Source organism: Seriola aureovittata, chromosome 2 (assembly GCF_021018895.1).
Source record: "Seriola aureovittata isolate HTS-2021-v1 ecotype China chromosome 2, ASM2101889v1, whole genome shotgun sequence".
Taxonomy (NCBI): Eukaryota; Metazoa; Chordata; class Actinopteri; order Carangiformes; family Carangidae; genus Seriola; species Seriola aureovittata.
In genome coordinates this window covers 24,878,305-24,898,330 of record NC_079365.1, presented here as the reverse complement: position 1 = coordinate 24,898,330, position 20,026 = coordinate 24,878,305, and the positions used below count along the sequence as shown (strand labels likewise).

General features: G+C 39.5%; 2 protein-coding genes across 15 annotated transcripts in view; both read left to right on the top strand.

Moving 5' to 3' along the window:
- The window catches only part of tead3b (TEA domain family member 3 b), a 29,856-nt gene extending 21,169 nt beyond the window's left edge, over positions 1-8,687 (top strand). For 4 of the 14 annotated variants that reach the window (XM_056398413.1, XM_056398421.1, XM_056398448.1 and 1 more), the window contains 10 exons: positions 2,129-2,140; positions 3,179-3,304; positions 3,430-3,473; positions 3,643-3,699; positions 4,153-4,218; positions 4,340-4,484; positions 4,688-4,861; positions 5,537-5,680; positions 5,826-5,978; positions 6,387-8,687. In XM_056398413.1, the coding sequence (XP_056254388.1) occupies positions 2,129-2,140; positions 3,179-3,304; positions 3,430-3,473; positions 3,643-3,699; positions 4,153-4,218; positions 4,340-4,484; positions 4,688-4,861; positions 5,537-5,680; positions 5,826-5,978; positions 6,387-6,500 (1,035 nt within the window). In that variant the 3' untranslated portion in view covers positions 6,501-8,687. The remainder of the gene's footprint in view (positions 1-2,128; positions 2,141-3,178; positions 3,305-3,429; positions 3,474-3,642; positions 3,700-4,152; positions 4,219-4,339; positions 4,485-4,687; positions 4,862-5,536; positions 5,681-5,825; positions 5,979-6,386) is intronic. The other 10 variants (XM_056398454.1, XM_056398453.1, XM_056398452.1 and 7 more) reach the window with 5 other exon arrangements.
- A 1,373-nt stretch (positions 8,688-10,060) lies between these two features.
- On the top strand, positions 10,061-18,805 carry smpd2b (sphingomyelin phosphodiesterase 2b). The gene is made up of 11 exons (XM_056364866.1): positions 10,061-10,499; positions 12,413-12,533; positions 12,634-12,730; positions 12,907-12,983; positions 13,495-13,588; positions 14,590-14,679; positions 14,777-14,859; positions 15,063-15,195; positions 15,699-15,803; positions 15,935-16,112; positions 17,176-18,805. The coding sequence occupies exons 2-11, from the start codon at positions 12,490-12,492 to the stop codon at positions 17,598-17,600; spliced, it is 1,326 nt and encodes a 441-aa protein (XP_056220841.1). The 5' UTR covers positions 10,061-10,499; positions 12,413-12,489; the 3' UTR covers positions 17,601-18,805.
- Positions 18,806-20,026: the final 1,221 nt, after the last annotated feature.

Sequence of the window (20,026 nt, the reverse complement as noted above, 5' to 3'; positions counted from 1 at the left end):
CTCGGCGGGGCTGGTAATGGCTTGGCTTTGCACTAACCAGTGAATCTGTGCATATTATCGGTCCTCGCTTTGATGCGAGGCCAGTTCTTGTTAGATAAAATGGATGCAAGCTTGGCGAGGAAAATCCATTGTTAAACGATTAGTAGTTGATTCTCTGGAAAAAAAAATAACCACAGTCCTGCTTCCATATCCTGCATGCAGCGCACACTGCACCGGACAAAGCTTTTTAACTTCTACTGTAGGTCTGAGCTGCATTAAGTATGGGCCTGATTTCATCCTTCAAATTAAAGTGTAATTAAAGCTGCTTTAAAGGAATGCTGTACAAGCTGTTACAATGAGCCCAGTGGATGGTTGTTTAGCTGCATGATGCTCCGGCTCTGTACCTGTCCTCTGTGCCAGCCATGCTTCTGCAGCACACTCTACCTCTCTGAGCCTCTCTTTCCCTAAAACTCCCTCTACTTTACTTTAGTTGCTCCTTTAATGTGTCTCTTTGTGATGTCTTTGGTAAAACTGAACATGAATAGAGATTAATCTTTGATTGTTGCCATCGTATTACTCCATTTGACCTGTGTTGTACTTCTTCCGATCCCTTCGGTCTCTTCATTCTTTTCATTATTTTTCCATATTCACATATAAACAATCCACAATTCAGAAACAAGTGAATACTAAAGACATTGTGGCATTCTGTAGTGCTAACTTCAACCGAAATTAACCCCTTCATGCAGACTAATGCCCTCGTGGACGTCAGCATGCACAGCTGGCATATTTTTAAATGAAACTGTCACACAGAGATAAATTAATCATCTTTCAGTGGTGTCACATGTCGCTAAGGGAATGGATGCATCAGCCTGCTATATTCCTCACATCACATCACAGTCAAGCAATCCGTGACACACAGTGGCAAGAGTCGGCTCGTTCATCCAGTCATACAAGTTTCTGAGCTTGAATAAAAACTAGAGGACTGATCATAGTGAGCCATGACTTTCCTCTCTTCGCTGTGTCAGAGAAAGGCTGCTACATCATCCCCCCTGCTCTTTTTACATTCACATCGTGGCCTCCACAGTGTTCGCAGATCTAAATGTTACATACATTTTCCTCATGTTGTCATTTTTTGGGCTCATCAAATCTAAACTTAAGTTTGAGCAGCACTCTTTTATTTTGCGGAAAGGAAAGCTCTAAAAACTGAACCAGTGTGTAGCAGCATTATGTTCTAAAATCAGGTTTTAGGTTCTTCACGTTTCAGGGCTTCAAGTGAACCGAAGTGTGACTTTTATCCTCTCTGCTTGAAGGGGTTAATCATGATTTATTCTATTATTTCTGTTATTACTTTTTTTGCACAAACAGCCGTCCCTATTTTTCCTCCTTCACACAACATGACACATTTAATTGGACACATTTTTTCACTTCATTTTCACACAGACTTCTTAAACTCGCGTGTAATTTAGTCATTTGACTCCGATAGTTCTGTCACTGCTGTGTTAACGTTTTTCTCGTAGCTTTTAAATATTGAACATCAGCTAGTGAACTGTAAATGCAGCTGTAGCCATCGCCCTGTTGGAGGGTCTATCAAGTGTTTGTAAAGCCAGGAGATAATCTGTTGTAGATAAACACTCTTTGAAGTTCAGGTGGCTCCTAGGAAAAAAGTAAAATTGTAGCATCATACCATCTTACCAGTCGTCTATTTGAATTCTGTTGAATTAGGCTACTGATGAGTTCTGGAGTATATACTGATTTTTATTAGGTTTTTATTATGTTTTATATTGTGCAAGATTTATTGAAATGCTTGTTATTATTTCAATATTTTACTGTTGTCCAATGGACTAAAGAATTAAAAAATATATATATATATGTGCTGCATTATTCCAACTATAGACACATGACTAAATTGCCATATTCAAAAGTAAAAAATTTGTGAGGCGTTTGTATTGAAAGCCATCTTTGATTTTCCCCAATCCCCACTGAACTTTGTAGCTGAACTGTCAGTCGTGGTGTGAATTATTTTTTAATTTTGATAAAACCATGGCTACACTATGGAGAAAAAAAAGGAGAAACTTTTAAACTCCTTATTCATCTTAACGCACCGTTTAGAACTGCACAGCACTAATGGTTTCTCTCTTCTTTGATTCAGGCAATGAATTTGGTAAGTGAATCTGACTTGTGCAATATCCTTCCCTCATCCCCTTTGTTTAGCAACACCAGTGCACTGTCCCCTTGCTGTGGCCCTCTGCTGGCATGGCGTCCCACCCCATTGCTATCCCATAATGACGCAATGCTTAGGCAACAGCCACGCTTTGAACATAGTACTGCTGTGCCTCCTGCCTGATGTAGTTTAATCCCCTCAGCCTCTGCCAGAAGCCAAAGTCTCGCTTGCTTTGCACAAGGTGTCACTCTTTGATTCAGGGTCTCGCTTCTTAGGGATCTTTCCTTTTAATCGCAAAGTCAGAGCTAAATGAGCTGAAATGCATTCTTTTGAAAACATGAAAAAAAAAGAGAGCAAGAGGATGCATTTTTAATAAAGTTTGAAATATTCAAATGAAAGCAAACTGCTATGATGTGTTTGCAAATCATAAACTGTGTGTCATGCACCATGGGTGGCTTCGCATATCTTTTGTGCTATTTATTTCATGTACATTGAACGACTTTAATCCGCAGAGTAAAACTTGAAGTTGTTGTTGTTAACTCTCAGATGCAACATGAATACAAAACTGCTTTCCAAGCCAATGCACTCTTTTTATTCTCTTCTTCCTGTGGTGATCCTGATAACAAACCTTCAGACCTAACAGACCTTCAGTTTGCCTTGTGACCCAAGCTTAAATACCAGTGGGGCAATGCTGCTTCATTTTCCCTCTTCATCTCGCTGCTTCATTCTGTCCAGCTGTTCTTTCAAAAATTGTTTTCATTTTCACAGTTTTTTTTCATTATTAGATTATTAGAACAGTTATTATTGATTTTATTGATTGTTAAACTGAACTCCTGTTAAGCTTGTTATACAAGTTAGAAGCTTTCCGCAAGATTGTAAAATTTATTGATTTGAGCATTGAACCTAGAGACCAATACACAAACACTGCCTCTGTGTTGATTGTGATCTCTTAAGAATAAGATACAGCATTAGATAGAGGTTTAGGATATGGCTCCACCTTGTGGTTGACTCCCCTCATTTCTGTGTGTGCATCCGCAGGATCAGGCATCTAAAGACAAAGCCCTGCAGAACATGGCAGCGCTGTCGTCTGCACAGATCGTCTCACCGAGCATGATTAAGAATCACCTTCCACCACTGCCTCCGGCCCCTTACCAGCCACCCAGAGTGAGACCTCCATTCGTTTAATTTGCAGTTGTTCTGGTTGTTGTTATCAGTAATGAAATATCACATTGGATTTCACAACATTTAATTTCGAAGCAGCAAATTGACAGCTTTTATTTACTCTCCAGTTCTGGTCTGGTCCAATCCCAGGACAGCCTGGGCCCTCTCAGGAGTAAGTTCACCCTCTGCTGATCCCACAAGATATCTGTTAGGAGACGGTTTGTAGAGAGATGCTGTCACTAGAGATGAGTAAATGCTTTAATGAGAGAATGAGGGGGTTAGGTTTAATGTCAGGTGGGTATTGCAAGGCATGATTAACAGGTCACATTTTTGCACACCAGGCTGGTTCTAGATCTCAACCCGGGAAGGACTCCTGGGCTTGGTCGCACCAGCCATGCGTAAGTTCCCCCTAGCCGAGGTCCAACAGTGAGCACAAAGCAGCACTAACTCTTCTTCTACACTATATTGTACTGTATGTTTCCTGCACTGATGTAAACCACCACCGGGCAAATTAACTGCTTCAAATCTGATGGAGACTAAAGAATGAATAGGGCAGTGTTCGATAACTTGAGTTCACTGAATAATTACCAAAATCTACAAATGTTTTGTTTTTTGTTTTTTTGTTGGTAAAATCATAATTAATTGATGCTATTTTGCATCATTAAGAAGCAATGAAGCAGGTGGACTTACGCCTAGCTGGTGCAGCAACACATGCTTACACTATGACACTAACAGGAAGACTTACATCAAAAATACAAATATATTAAGACCCATGTGCCTCAGATTTTTTTTTTTTTGTCACTATATAGTTTTTATGTCATTGTCTCATCACACCATTCACTGTCTTTCAGTATCAAACCTTTTGCACAGCCACCATACCCAAGCCTATCAGGTCCTGTACCACAATCCATACCAAGTGAGTATGAAGTAAACAACTGAAATTAGAAAAGAAACCAAACTAGTGAATGACCTGGAAATGGCAGCTCACTGTCACCGTGACAGTTTTTATAAATTAGTGTGTGTATGTGTGTGCGTGGGCTGTCCAGGTTATGAGCCCTTGGCGCCTCCTCCTGCACCAACTGCGACCGCGGTACCAGTGTGGCAGGACCGGACCATCGCCTCCTCTAAGCTGCGGATGCTGGAGTACTCGGCCTTCATGGAGGTCCAGAGAGACCCAGACAATGTGAGTTACAGTTTCCTGTGTATGGGAACCAAAACAAATGTTATAAAGCTCTTCAGTCACAGGAGATCGTTTAAAAGCTGACTTTAGGGATGGATGGATCTGTAACTTTCTGTTTGGTGTGGATTTGATGTCAGAAACAGGAGAAAACTTCATTCTCTCCTTCCGCTCAGAAGTCATGTCTCTTTTGTCTTTGTCCACTGCAGTACAGCAAACATCTGTTTGTCCACATTGGACAGACCAACCCCTCCTACAGCGACCCGCTCCTCGAGGCCGTGGACATCCGGCAGATCTACGACAAGTTCCCAGAGAAGAAGGGCGGGCTCAAAGAGCTTTATGAGAAAGGCCCTCAGAACGCTTTCTTCCTAGTGAAATTCTGGGTAAGTCGTCATCATCATCATCATCATCATCATCATCTGCCAGTTATTAGTTGTTACTGTGCATTTGTATTCCATTGTCTGGTTTATGCTTTACTGTATGTAGAGTTTTGAATCATTTCAAACACCCATGTTTTAGATCACATCACTAACAGTCAAAATTTGTTTAAATTAGCATTAAATTGTATTTGACAAACAAAATCCCATTACATTACTAATGCTTTTTAATTCTAGGTACCTCACTGTGTACTGGTAGCCTTAATGTAAATGAAAATGAAAATGTATCAACACTTTCAAGATTCCTTAAGATCACTGCAGCTGTTACAGCTGTTACTTCACACTGTCACAGTGACTTGTGGTAGCTTGTTATAGCTTTTGCAAACCGCTTCCTTTTCCTGTGACACCATTGGTGCTTGTATTAGTGAAAGACCTTATCTTAAGATTGTAGACAGTATTTTACAGTGCATTGCTTCATCGTGTGCACTGCTTTTAAATTTCTGTTTTTGAACTGTCGATCCCTTCTTTGTTTGAATTGTGTTGTTTCACACAAACAAAACAAAACAAATACCGTCAAATGTTCTTGTGACTTGACAGTTCGTGTTGCTCTGAGGTGGTTAAATGATGTTTCAACACATGTAATGATGGTCCCTAACATAATGAAATCTGTGCCCTCTGCAGGCGGACCTGAACAGCAGCGGCATGCAGGATGGCCCTGGTTCTTTCTACGGTGTCAGCAGCCAGTACAGCAGCATCGAGAACATGACGATCACCGTTTCAACCAAAGTCTGCTCGTTTGGGAAGCAGGTTGTCGAGAAAGTAGAGGTAAGACTTGCATTGATGACTGTTCTCCTCTCAAACACAGCTGATACAGGACCTGTCAGATTTTAGCTGACGGCTGTCCACACTCAAACTTGATTCTAACTCACTACCGGATGGTTCTGACTCACCTATCCTGTGTGTGTTGCAGACGGAGTACGCTCGCCTGGAGGGAGGAAAGTGTGTTTACAGGATCCACCGCTCTCCTATGTGCGAGTACATGATCAACTTTATCCACAAACTCAAACACTTGCCTGAAAAGTACATGATGAACAGTGTTCTCGAAAACTTCACTATCCTACAGGTAACGTGCAGCCGATTATGTGGGGTTCTTAAAGGAATAGTCTGACATTTTGGGGAAAAAGAGCATATTCACTTTTTTGCCACGAGTGAGAGCTAGCATGTTCTTAGCTTAGCTTAGCTTCAAGAATGCAAACAGTTAGCCCTGCACCCCAGTTAAATCATAGTGTATTGTTTTTAAATGTTGGCTTGTGAACAGCTTTAGAGGTGCCGGTAGGCGGATTTTGCCAAACCGTGACATGAGAGTGGTTTCGATCTGTTCAACTAACTCTCGGCCTGAAAGCCAATAAGCACTTTCCCAAAATACCCAAAACAATTCCTTTAACAAATTAAGAAATTATCAAGTGATTACCATTAGTGTTTCTAGTATTTCTTCCTGGTTCCCCCTTGACGTGTTCTTTTTGCCCTTCAGGTGGTGACAAACCGCGACACCCAGGAGACCTTGCTCTGTATAGCCTTTGTTTTTGAGGTTTCCACAAGTGAACACGGAGCTCAGTATCATGTCTACAGACTTGTCAAAGACTAACAGCTCTTCAGGGAGGTTTTTGGAAAAGCCAGACTAAAGCGTGACACAATCTCTCTTCAACCAGCTCAACCATCCAGGAAAAACTAGAATAAAAACATTCAAACAACGCTAGAACGAACTAACAAGGACAGAATTTATGCTTTTTAAAAAAAAAAAAAGTCTCATACACAAGGAAAAAAAAAAAGAGTTAATCTCAACAAGCCGACACGCAAAGAAATTTTTGAAGAATTACGGATTTTTCAAACAACTAGTTATTTTTCCATGTGTTTAAACATGCTTTAGATGAAGTGGGTCACTTTTGCCGAGGTAATTGATGGAGCTTGAAATGTTTTTACTGAGGGAACGAGAAAGTGTTTAGGGTTGAAAAGACTCTCATGGTATCCAAGGGAACACACTCTGAGCAATAAGAGATGTGTATGTGAGATTGAAAAAGTAGAGAGAACAGGACCACAGAAGGGGAAAACCAGAGCCAAGTGGTGTTGTTTCAGTAGGTGTGTTACGAAAGCAAGTGCCTTTTCTCCAAAGATGATATCATTGCCTGCCACTTTGGATTGCCTTTTTTTTTTACTACCTCTTGTTTTTAAATGAAATAGTCAGAAAGGTGTATTTTGTCAAAAAAAAAAAAGGAAAAAAAAGATTTGGAATGAAACCTCTCAGATTCACATCTTTTTGAGGCAGTTTTTGTATCCGGGCACAAAGAGGAATGGGATGGGAAAACTAATTTTCATGTAGCCTGTTGTTTTACAAACAAATCGTCCCAAATTTACAGACCGGGAGAAGGTTTATTGTGTTACCGTATTATTAAGGCTCTGCTTTTTTTATGTTTTATTACACAATTAATAAAAAAAATCAGGTCTTACAAGCCTCTATCTATAACTGACTTTTGACACTAAGGATGCCTTGTACCATTACTAGCCTGACAAAAAAAAAAAGCTAAGGCTTTACCATCCTTACGAGATCCCCTGTTGTTTCTCTCTGTTTGAAGACGTGTGCTCGGTTGCACTTAAAAGATCAAGAAGGGGGGTAAAGCAACAGCAGTGCTTATTTTCTGCCTTGAGTTATGTAGCCTAATTGAAAAATGAATTGTTTCTGTACTGTGAGTCAGTGGATTCTAAAGGAATATGTGTTACATAGGAGTATTTTCTTTTTCTTTTTTTTGGAGGGGGAGGGCGGGGGCGGGGGGAGGACTTCATGTTCATATTTGTGATCAGTTAACTTAGCACTCAACTCAGACCATGGCTAAAGTGGAGAGAAGTTAATCACTGTTTCTTTTGTTTAAAAAAGAGATTGTATGCTGTGAAGTCGGCTCATTGCTTCACTCTTCTCTGTGTAATGTGTGGAGAGGCTGCATTCGTTGATAAAAGTTCAGTTTTGATATTTAAGACTTTTTTTTTTTTTTTACTGACATTACACATGAAATAATTTTGAAATCAAACTAAATAATTGTCTTGAATGAGAGCTATTGTCTCTGTGCTGTGGAGTATGACCATTGATTGTTATTTATAGGGTTGGCAAACAAATAGCGGGAGGGCAGGGTGGGGTACTGGAGATGTGTTGATCATTTTCCATTGTGATGGAGATGTTACAAAGTATTGCAGGACTCACACTCGAGACAGGATTAACTGTCATCCCACGGGTCCTGCTGGACAAGTGTCTACTCTGTGTGGTTCACTGGACAATTTTGCTATAAAAGTTCAAAAATTAAGATATTGTACGGTGGAATAATTGCACCTGGCTTTGAATGTCATATTTCACAAGCTAGATACAATAACACTCCTCCTCTAGCAGGTTTCTCATTTTATCTTTTATACAGACTTTTTTTTTTTTTTTTGCCATTATCAAGATTAATGTTTTGTTTTGATTCTGTTGTCTTTTGACTTTCAGTGTCGGCCATATGCTTCACTGAAAATAATGTGTGACTGTGCTGATAATTAATAATGAGATATCTAATGTATCATATTCTGAATGGTGTGGGCAGGTTTTTTTTGTTTTGTTTTTTGTTGTTGTTGTTTCTTTTATTTTGGTTTAAGGTGGTTTCTTATTTGTTACCATTGTGCATTGCAATTTTATACTTCAAAGTAGAGGTTGGACTATATAATCAAACAAATGTATCTAACAATAAAAGACGCATGGTGCCTTTGGGGCCATTTTCCCCCAGAAAACTTATTAAACATGATTGTAAATTTGTTTTGTCCACACTGGTTCTTTCTGTACTGATGTTACAGAGGAATATGACACCACACGTGTTAGTGTTGTCTTCCACAAGTTAGCTACAGGATCTCACAGCGAAATGCAGCATAGCATTTATTTCAGGGTCCCCATGGAGCTCCAGGCATTGCACCAAATTCTGTAACCAGTTAGATTCTGTGACCCAGCTGTACCAATCCAACTGTTTTATCAAACGTTATCAGTTGTGACCAAACTTTTGCCTGCAAAGTATTGTTGAAATGGCCACATTGGGTTTGATGACTGCAAAACTAAACTGATCTCATATATATTCAGAGGGATAGCTGTGATAGCAGAAACGTTTGTATACAGGTCTGTGCGTACTGTAAGTTGTTGACATCTCACCTGTCAATAATCTGGTCTACCTTTAAGTCTTTGTCATGTGGTTGATCCTCAAGCATCACTGCAGGGTCACAGATTTTGGTAGACTGAAATCAAAATAAAGTAGCCTTTGTGATAAAAATATGGCAAAATGTTTGAAGTGGGAATACATCTGAAAGTATCTAAACTACATACCTGCTAAAATACTACTTGCACATTAATGCATGGAGTACTCATACGTTCTTTCACAGGTACTTTTACTCAGTGCATGGTGAAAGAAGTATTGATATCCTTTATTTGAGTAAAAGTATCAAGACAAGAATGTAACAGTATGGCATTACAAGTATAAGTCTTCATTTACTTGAGTAAAACTACCAAATATTTTTGTAAAAATCAGGATGTAGCCTACATAAAGTAACAAAAATAAAAGTACACATTATGATGAAAAATCTCCCTCTGAGTGATATATTATCTCATACAGTATTAGCCCGCATTAAATTGTTAACACTGAAATATAAGCAGCATTTTAATGTTGTAGCTGCTCAAGGTGAAGCTAGTTTTAGTTACTTTATACAGTTAGTTAGTTAGTTTAGTCCCAAACTAGAGTTCAGGCCCCTCTATCTAAAGGGTCACCAATGTGAAAAGGTTGGGAACCACTGGTTTGAATACGGTGCACTGTAATTTATAAGATTGCCATATTTTTAAATCTAAAATCTGGAAAGTAACAGTATGTACAGCTCTCGAACGTGCAGTAAAAAGTACAGTATTTATGTCTGAAATTAAATGGATTAGAAATATAAAGTAGCATCAAATGGAAATACTGCAGTACCTCGAAACCGCATTTAAGAACAGTACTTGAGTAAATGTATTTACTTAATTTCCACCTAAAGGACCTGAGTTCTTCTGTGCAGCAAGCGTTTGGCCGAAAGAACTTCACTTCCCAGGATTACTTGCGACTAAGGCGGAATCAAGTCGGAAACGGAGTCTTCAAAATAAAAATCTTCCATAAAAAGAAGTGCTCGTTGAGGCTATTTGAAATCGAGTTTTTGCAATAAGGTATTCATAATCACTAACTCATTTTCTGTCATCTATACATGTTCGTCTGGTTTTCTTTCATTGAAACACGGACATAGCTCAAGTTTCTGTTTTATTTTGAGGGAAAAGTGCAACCGGAGGTCATAACAATTATTTTTATCCAAGCCGACTCTACGCCGACAGGAGAAGCACGTAGGAAGAAGTGGCTAAACATCGCTAAGTCAGTGTTAGTTATCTGAGATGCTGACCAATCCACTATGTCTTTTTTTGATAATAATTAATTAGGCTAACATTAACAGCTGACCGGCAACGTAAAGGGAAGTATTTCTGGGTCCAAAGCGAAACGTTAACGTAACGTTACGACACTATACATCCAACGGTCCAGTTAACTTCAGCCGACGACAACAGGTTCATGAGGTGAGTTAAATTAGTTAGTAACTAAATGATTTGAGTCAGTGACCAGAGCCAGCTTCACGGCTACTCAGACTAGCCAAGTGGTCATCTCGAGCTGTTTAGCTATTGGTAGCGTTATATCTAACGACATGCCAGGGATTAACTGGTTAATATTATAGCTAACTGTATAATAACCACTGGAAAGCCAACTGTTTTCCAGTGGGTTCATCGATATCTCCTATAAGCTAAGAGAGTGTCCAGAAGGCTGCTGCAACAATAGCTAACTGTCGTTAGCTAAACCTGTACAAGCTAACTTTACCTTACCTTACCCAACTTACCTTTGTTGACCAAAACCCCACCGATGAGCATTATTTTGGGTCACAGGTTTTATAGGGCTGCAATTAAAGATTATTGGTTAATTGTTTAGTCTATGAAATAAAAGAAAAAAGTAAATTCTAGGTGATGTCTTCAGATGTTTTGTTCCTCCTAAGGTTTAAAAACAACCAATACTCAGATAACACTCTTATATTGAAAAGAAAAGCAGCAAATCTTCTTTGAGAGGCAGGAACCTGCAAATATGTGGCAATTATTGCTTGAAAAATGACAAATGATTGATTGATTGTCAAAAGAGTTCCCAATTCTTTTTTTCTGCTGTTCGACTATTCGATTTATTGACCAAACATTTCGGCTCTCTGCAACTAATTATTATTTTCATTTTTGATGTTAAACTAGCGATTAATTTCTCTATTATTTCTTTAATATAAATGTCTATAGAATGGCAGAAAGTAATTAAACATGCTCGTTAGAATAGCCCACAACACAAGATGACCTGTCTTTCTAATAATGATAATAATAATGATGTGATATCAGTGTGAAAAGAACAGCTGGTTTCTTCTAAAGTATCTCTGGAGATTTAGTTATTATGATGTTTCATATAAGACAAATCTGGAGTAATTTCACTGCAAGATTCAAGCACATGCAGTCCATTGATGCGACTAAATATCACCATCTTTTTTAAGGGAAGTTAGTGAGTTCATCTTGGTTTTGGGTTAAGGTCTAATGTCTGGCATACCCACTGTTATCTGCCTATAACATTTATTACATGTATACTCCTTAGTGTTTGATGCAGTATCCCTCAGTATTTTGGATACACACTCAAACACACTCTACAGCCTTAAGTTAGTGTCAGTCTTAGAATTGTGAGGGAATTGTGTATTGTATTTATCCTGTTTGCTTCCTCTGTATTGACACACAATGAATAGCTAGTGTTGGGTGTTCAAAACAACCATTACCTCTGACACCAGAGCCCCTTGATGCTTTTCCCTACATTGCTGCTTCTCTCTTTTCTCTCCAGACAGAGCAAAGCTATGTCAGCACTCTGTTTGGGGCCAGTGTATTGTTGCACTCACAGGAGACAGGAGGGAATGCAGCCACCTTTGACTTTGTCTCCTTTCAACAACATTTCTCACTGTGTGACACTATGACACTGTGCTAGCTCAGTTATAACACCTCATTAATCTTTATACTTGTCTTTAGCATTACGTATACCAGTTGTTTACATCTTTAAATCACTTTTGTCACTTTTGTCAGTTAAAAACAGAAAATTTGCTGAATCCTTAAAATAGTTGACATCCAAGAACTGAAAGTATAGTCATGCTGATATCTGCTTTGTTTGCACTTTTGGCACTTACTGTGCAGTTTTTAAATGTGTATTTTTGTGTCTTTCTCCCCCTTAGACCTTCCTCGTGACTGTTTGCTTTATCATGTTTAAAGATTTTATTTTATACACATGCATGCATATACTCTTTGCCCAGTAGTTCCAGTTGACCAACTCTAAAATTGCTCTCCCTTGCTGAATTGCTTCCCTTTTTATTACAGTGCTTTAGATTAGATAACAAAAATCAACTGTCGACAATCACTTTCATGTGTCTCACCAGGTGTTGTGCCAGTCATCTCACCTGATCTCACATTCCTGATCTGACACTCCCATCATCACATCTACTGATCTGTCAGCATGGTGACCAGAGACTCTGTCAGGGTCTTCTCTCTGAACTGCTGGTCAGTGGCTGTGGTTTTTAGTGACTCTTAGTATGTCGTTTTATACATGCAAAAACCCACTGTCCATACTCTCTGTCCATACTCTACTTTCTTTTTTCAGGGGGATCCGCTACCTCAGCAAACACTGTCGTCAGCGCTATGCCATGATTGGAGATATGTTGTGCAAGGAAGAGCATGATATTGTCTTACTGCAAGAGGTTGGTGGAGGCTATCTTCCAAAGTTATATAGCTGCAGCGCCACTAAACTGATTTTTCATCTTATGCACATTGTCACACGTGATGTATTCTGCACTAAAGACCAACTTTAAGTCTCAAATCCACTTGTAGATGTGTATGAACAATATTAATATGCTAATATACCTGTTTTTTTAAGGTGTGGAGTGAGAAGGACTACCTGTTCTTAAAAAAGAAACTTGCCTGTAGTCATCCTCACTCCCATTACTTCAAAAGGTAACGTTTTCATTCTCATCCCAAGGTTGCTGTGCAATCATTTCTCAACTTGTTGCCTTTGAACGTCTTTCAGTCTGTGATTCAAATTCATGAAAAAGTTGTCATATCTTCAAAAGGGTCCAGAAGTGCCGTCAGAAAAATTTACTTGCATGGCATTGATCCATCTGCAAAATTTATCTGAAGCTTAGGCGTTACCTGAAGGATTAACTTTTGCAGCTTAATTCTTTCTTGACCTCCATACCAAGGCACAAAACCGAGATTAATCAAAGGCCTTACCCTCTTAATCCCCTTTGCAGCTCACAAAAATGTCAACTCGAGTAGATACGTTCTCACATCTCCTACAGATAACACCTACTTATGATAGCATAATAGACATCTACATGCATGGAGACTGAATGTGACTTGTGTTTTAAAGTAACCACAATAATAACCATATGCTGCTGAAGCTGTTGTTACTGGTGGAACATATAACTTCTGCTCACATGTTGGTTTTTTTACTCTCATTCTGCAGTGGAGTCATAGGAAGTGGACTGGCCATTTTCTCCAAGCACAGAATCCATGACACGTTTCTTTATCGCTACTCACTGAACGGTTATCCATACATGGTAAGTTTGGAGAGGCTGCGAGGGGGGTTTTGTACACAGGTGGAAGAGGTATTCTGATCTTTTACTTCAGTAAAAAGTAGTACCACAGTGTAAAAGTACAACTAAAAGACCTGCATTCATTCTTTAAGTGAAAACAGAGCACCATTTTTGTTGTAGTTGAGGTGGAGTTGATTTTTACTACTTTGTAAAGTGTTGAGCTGTTTAATCTGCAAAACCTCAATCTGATAAAGACATGTCTGTCAATAATCGAGTCCTAAAAACATTATTCTGCAGTGCAGTGAAAATATTTGTTCAACCCAAGTGTCTATATCCTGAAACAAGAAAGACAAAGACACTGTTTCAGCACTAGAATTCTGAAAAAGTAGATTTTTGAGAATTCTTCAAATATTCCTACTACGCTGGTAGATTTTTTTTTCAGTTTTCATGAGAAGATAAAACTTTAAGGACTCAAATTTAGACTACAATTACTTAATAAGACAGAGATTTCTTTCACTAAACAATGCATCATATTTTAAAAGCATAATATACCAAAAAAACTAGTGAATGCAGTCGTTAAATAAATGTAGTGGAGTGAAAAGTACAATATTTCCCTCTGAAACGTAGAGTAGCATGAAATGCAAACAAGCACCCTCAAAACTGTGTGTGCAGTACTTGAGTTAATGTCCATAGCTTTATTATCGAAATACAACTTGGTGATGTTAACAGTTATAAAATGATCTTATTACTGAGCAAAGGTGATTCTCACAAAGTGACATGTGTCAGGTAATGTCACGAGTAAAAAGAAGATTGTTTTAACACATTACACAAGATGAGCGGATTGCATTCAGCACTTCTTCCTTTTCCTTAGTTCAAATGTGGAAATGATCACAATGCATTACCATTAACATTACCTCCTTGTGATTCTTATTGCACTGTTTTTTTTCTTTCTTCCTGCAGCTCCTTGCAGCATTGTTTATCGCCTTTCCCCTTAATTCACTCTTTGTATTTCCTGTGATATTTAGGCCCACCATGGAGACTGGTTTGGAGGTAAAGCCGTTGGGATGGCCGTTTTAAGCATTGGCAGCCTTACTGCGAATGTCTACGTGACTCATGTAAGGTTTCGTAACATCAGTTCTCTGCCCTACCTCAATGTAAAATGCTGTTATTGATCAGTGATCAATAGATTCTGTCTCTGTGTATTGATTTTAGCTGCATGCGGAGTACTGCAGAGAGAAGGACTCTTACCTGCCTCACAGAGTGGTTCAGGCCTGGGAGCTGCAGCAGTTTGTTCGGTAGGGTGTGTCTGCTTTGTTATGAGCCACTATTTGTTTACTCTGGTGTACATTTGCATATTGTGAATCCCGCCTCTCGCCATTTAGAGTTGGTGTGTAAACACTACAGTTCCTAGCAATATTCCTAATAAGTAAACACTTTATAACCAGGGTTCATCTTGTTTTGTTTCAGTGGTAATAATGTGTTTCTCTGTGTCCATCAGGCACACCTCTGCTGGAGCAGATGTGGTGATTTTAGGTGGTGACCTCAACATGCACCCTCAGGACCTCGGCAACAGGCTGCTAATGTCTTATACTGGACTCCGGGACTCTTATTTAGAGACTGATAAATTTGATGTAGGTGGTGAAAAGAATGCAACACAATAATATTATAATACATCTGCTAAAATACAGTAATTAAATAAAACAAGTCAGTTTTTAGCATGGATCTTTTGCCTTTAGTGATGGCCATAATTCATATTGGTTCTGATGATATTTTACTTACTTGTAGACAGCTCTACAACTGCACAGACTGGGCAATAATGCAAGCAGTCACAAACTTTTTTTTTACCACATTCCTTGAACCTTTTTTTGGATGCTAAAGCAAGGTTGACCATGTCCAAAGAGTCCGGTATCATCCAAGGCACTTTAAACTTTCTTGCATGCACCATTTCAATAAGCACACTTGATGAATATTGTAAAGCTGTATCCAGTCCTGTCATTGTGGCACCGTACCACAAGAAAAATGTCATCATAATTGACGTTACTAATGGTCAATACTACAAAATTAGGATCCCAGTTTTAAAGATAAAAAAAATGTTTCCTTGTGATTATAAATGTTAAGTTATTTTCTGTTGCAGGGATGTGAGAATGGTTTGACTCTAATAGCTGACAACGCTTTTATCAGTAAAAAGGAGCTCGGTCCCTTTGAGGAAGGAATCCGAATTGACTACATCCTGTTCAAGGTGGGTGAAAGCTTAGTCTCGTCACACCTGCTGTGGTTTCTTCACTTCATGTTCATAGCAAGGCGTCAGAGTCATCCGATGGTTTTGTAATGTCATTTAACTCATATACACACTTCCTCTGTTATTCGCAGGGTTCTTCCAAATTGGAAATTTTTTGTGATTCCATGTCCACCACCAAAGGCTCCGTCCCTGACTATCCTTTCCCGTACTCTGACCACGAGGCTCTGACTGCTGAACTGAGGCTGGAGTTACACACTCCAGCTGAGATTGGAGGTGGCAAGCAGTCAAAAGATCAGGACTCTGCTGCAGGTATTTTTACTTGCCGTGTTATCAAGGTGGCTCTAGGAATGCCAGTGTCTCTCGAAAGCATTTTGGTCCAAATATCTCAACAGTTAATTTAATGGCTATGTAATAAAATTTAGTTCAGACATTCATGGTCAGGATTCACATTCAGGGTGAATCTTCGTGATTTTTGTGATCCCTTCACTGCATTTCATGCTAATAAGATGATAGCATGCTAATACACTGAACTAAAATGGTGAACATGGTAAATTAGCTAAACATCAGTATGTTTACACAGTTATTATGAGCATTTTAGTATACTGGTGTTAGCATTTAGCTCAAAGCACTGGTATGTCTGTTGCTATGTCTATGCCAGCCCATTTTAGACTGGATTTATTTTTCTATGGGAGGTGATTTTAACATTACCTGTGCCGGCCAGTGATTTTAATGCTGTCCCCAGGGCATATGTGAGTAAGTTTTCAACTCAACCCAGTAGTAATTACAACCCTTACACCTACTGTTCACCTACTGTTTCTTGACAAACTCACTGGCCTTGTAATTTAATTTCTGTAATTTAAAATTTGACCTTTTGAAAATGGAGGAAGTCAGAGATTTTTTTTTACCAGTCTGATAGACAGAAATATGATAATATCAACATCTGGGAACCAATACAACAAAGGAAAAAAACTGAAGTCATTAGGAGAGCTAGACCCAATAACAGCTAATCAAATAGACTGTTGTAAAGTCAGCTACTGGTAGGTACTGGTGTATTCTGGCTAGTGCTGCAGAATGTCCATGTCTACTCCAGACTACATCCTGAAATTTCATGATGGTTAAACTGCCATCCAGAACAATTAGTTAAATTAACCAGGAAGACGGTGAATGTTTAATGTTGTAATGTTAATCCTGTCCGATGTGGCCAAGGTACAACCTCACAGAGGCATTAGCCTGGCTGTAGGCTCTTAGTCTTTTTGTATGGCACTTCACTGTTCCGTTGAATTAAACACACCCATGCTGCTTGTGTCAGGCATCAACTCTTGAACAGTTTCTGACTCGCTCTTTCTTTCTTACTCTCTTTCATGTTCCTCAGAGAAGGTGGCAGAGTTGGTCGACATTGTGACAGAGGCCCGCACCGAAGTCAAAGTAGGCTTGCACTGTGCAGAGAGCATGCGCTACACAGCAACACGCACCGCAGCGATGGGGTTAGCCCTGCTGTTCCTGGAGCTGTTCATCGCTGCTGTACCGTGGTTGGCTCTGGGAGCTGAACAACCTTTCCCTCGTACCTCCTTCTACCTGCTGGCTGTGCTGTGCTTCGCCATCCTGCTCACCACCTCTCTCCTGTACATCTTCTACACCATGGAGCTGAAATCTCTCCAGGGGGCTGAAGACCAGATGAGACTGGCTTTAGGAAGTCTGCAAGAGAAGCTCAGGGGTTTTCCTCTGGCTCAGCCTCACAATGCCCAGCGGAAGTCCCCAGAGAATCAGGAGCCCAGTGCCTTTGACCCAGAGGAATAAAGTCAGAGCCAACTGGGTCAAAGCAGGCTCAGTGAAATGAAACCTTTTGAAGTGAGCTTTAAAATGGATGTTTGAGGGAGTTATTGCTCCTCTGAATGTGTTTTATGCTTTAGAGATTTAGATTTATACTGCGGAATGATGGAGTTAAAGTGTATTGAAGGAAGTTTCTGATAGCAGTGCCGGACACAATCATGCTTTGACATTTTTATACTTTTTATATACTCGTCTTTAGCCTTTTATTACCTCTAGGTTTCCCTCTATGCACCTCCGCAAATATGCTTCCTATTTGACCATAAGATACTTCTGTGCTACTGCTGTGCTTAAAGGTTGTAAATGTGGCCATTTGTCTTTTTGTAAGCCTGAGGTCCAACTTGCATTCCAACCAACCAGTAGTTTCATTGGGACCAGTTGTTTCTGTTTTTAATTTCAAGCTTCCCTTTTGTGATTTGGAGAGTCCACCACACAATCATAGCGGGTCCAGACTGTGTTTGCAGAATTACTTGATATGCGTCAACATTTACAGCAGTGGACCGTGCTGCACACAGGACACAGACACTCCGGAGGTTGTAGGTTTACATGTAAGTCAGTAACATATGTAGGTCAGTTACATTTTTTTCTCTGCAGGACAGATCACTGAGAACTGGAGGTAGCACCTGAAGACAAGATCCTTAGGCAATGGTTTAGTCTTCTCAGCATAGTATACTGTAGGAAAAGGGACAAATTTTACCTGCATGTCTCAGTTCTCATGTTCACAGTCTTGCACTGGAAAGTACCTTTATGTTAGAAACAATCTACAATCCTATTTCCCAAACTATAGCAGTGGGGATGCACTGAAGATATTCTGTCATATATACTCTTAACTTAAATTACATGAATCACGGGGCATCTTGTACTGCAGTAAATTAAAATCGCTACTAATACATCTTTAGTGAGCAGCACACTTAGTTGACTAACCAGATAAACCACTTTCATTTATGTATGCTGGGAAATTATCACTGTAAAACGGTGTTAAGACTCAGATGGAGCCTAATGGCTGATTGTTTTTAAATTTAATTCTTAACTGTCACCTCAGTGTTAGAAAAGTACTGTGTAGTTCTTAATTTTATTAAGTTTCATAGAATTTCAGATGATACCTGATGTTCATTCCAATTGAAAATTGTGATGGGCATGATTATGAAAGCAATAATAAAGACATCATACTCATGCTTCTTGACTACTGTGTCTCTGCATGAAAGTGTCAAGTCAGCAGAAAGTGGCTTCTGACAGTTTTCACTGACAGGGGATGGAGCCAGACATTGTAAACATTTGGTGCTTAGCCCCAACTTAAGTCTATAGTCAGGGGACATAATGGAATTTTCTTTCCCCATTCACAACACCTACATGCATTATTTACTGTATGAAGCCATTTGTACATCATTTTGGGAAAACATGATAGTTGCCCAGGAAAAAAAATCACACAATTTACACACGCAATGTTCATCTGTTCGCACAAATAACATTGAGACATATCTACCTCCATAGAAATCCCATTCATAGTTTTTACATAGTGACAGTTCAAGTTTCGTGAACGTTTCTGAACCTAGTCCAGATTTTTACATTAGTGTGTATATGGCTGAATGTTCACAGCTAGAGTGAGTGGCATCACACAGAGTGGGGAAAAGCTGTTCAACTGCTCTGACAGATCACATTTTCAAGCTTTTATAGAGCAATCTATGTGTTGGTCACCTAGATTTTACATTTCTGCGGCTAGTTTTAGCCAGATGAGCCATTTTGAATAAGGGATCTATGATGGATGCCGAATGAGCTGCTTCATGAGCAGATACGGATGTGGCCTGGATCCATAATCCTCATCCGTTCTGGAGCCGTCCCACCATGCAAGTGGACTTCAATCCAGATCAACTTCTGTAAGGGCATGTACATGTGTGTCTTGCTGTGGTTGTGGGGACACGTTTGTTTTTGAAACCATCAGTGTGAGGTTTTTTTGGCCAGTCGTTACAGCTTCAAAAGGCTTTTTGAGGGACACGTGCAGTGACTGAGGTCAGTGTCAGGATAAGTCTCTACGACAGTCTCTTTGTAAAGATTGAAACATGAGGAGTGAAGTACATGCACCAAGCAGCAGGAACAATCAAAATCTCTCCAGGAATTTTCTAGTACTTTTAATGTTATCCTCTACCGGCGCAATCTTCCATAATGGTGTCATCAGTTCTGCTCTTTCTTGTTCAACTTTTTGAACGATATAAAAATATGTTCAACTAAGCGCAACACAGTCACCTGGATTTTAATCTGTGTTTTGTCTGTATGCTAATCATGCTGCACAGACTCTGCAACAAGATTGGTCAGAGCAGAGAGGAGGAGCCTCCAACTTCACCACCGGCTTCTCCTATTGAGGGGGCAATGAGCCTGCCAGTCCACACCACAGCTGCAGC

Excerpts from the sequence above, each read along its gene's own strand:
- smpd2b (XM_056364866.1), top strand. The coding sequence starts at position 12,490 with ATGGTGACCAGAGACTCTGTCAGGGTCTTCTCTCTGAACTGCTG. Across the intron at positions 12,984-13,494 it reads CACTCCCATTACTTCAAAAG|TGGAGTCATAGGAAGTGGAC; the intron begins GTAACGTTTTCA and ends CTCATTCTGCAG. Across the intron at positions 13,589-14,589 it reads TGAACGGTTATCCATACATG|GCCCACCATGGAGACTGGTT; the intron begins GTAAGTTTGGAG and ends TGTGATATTTAG.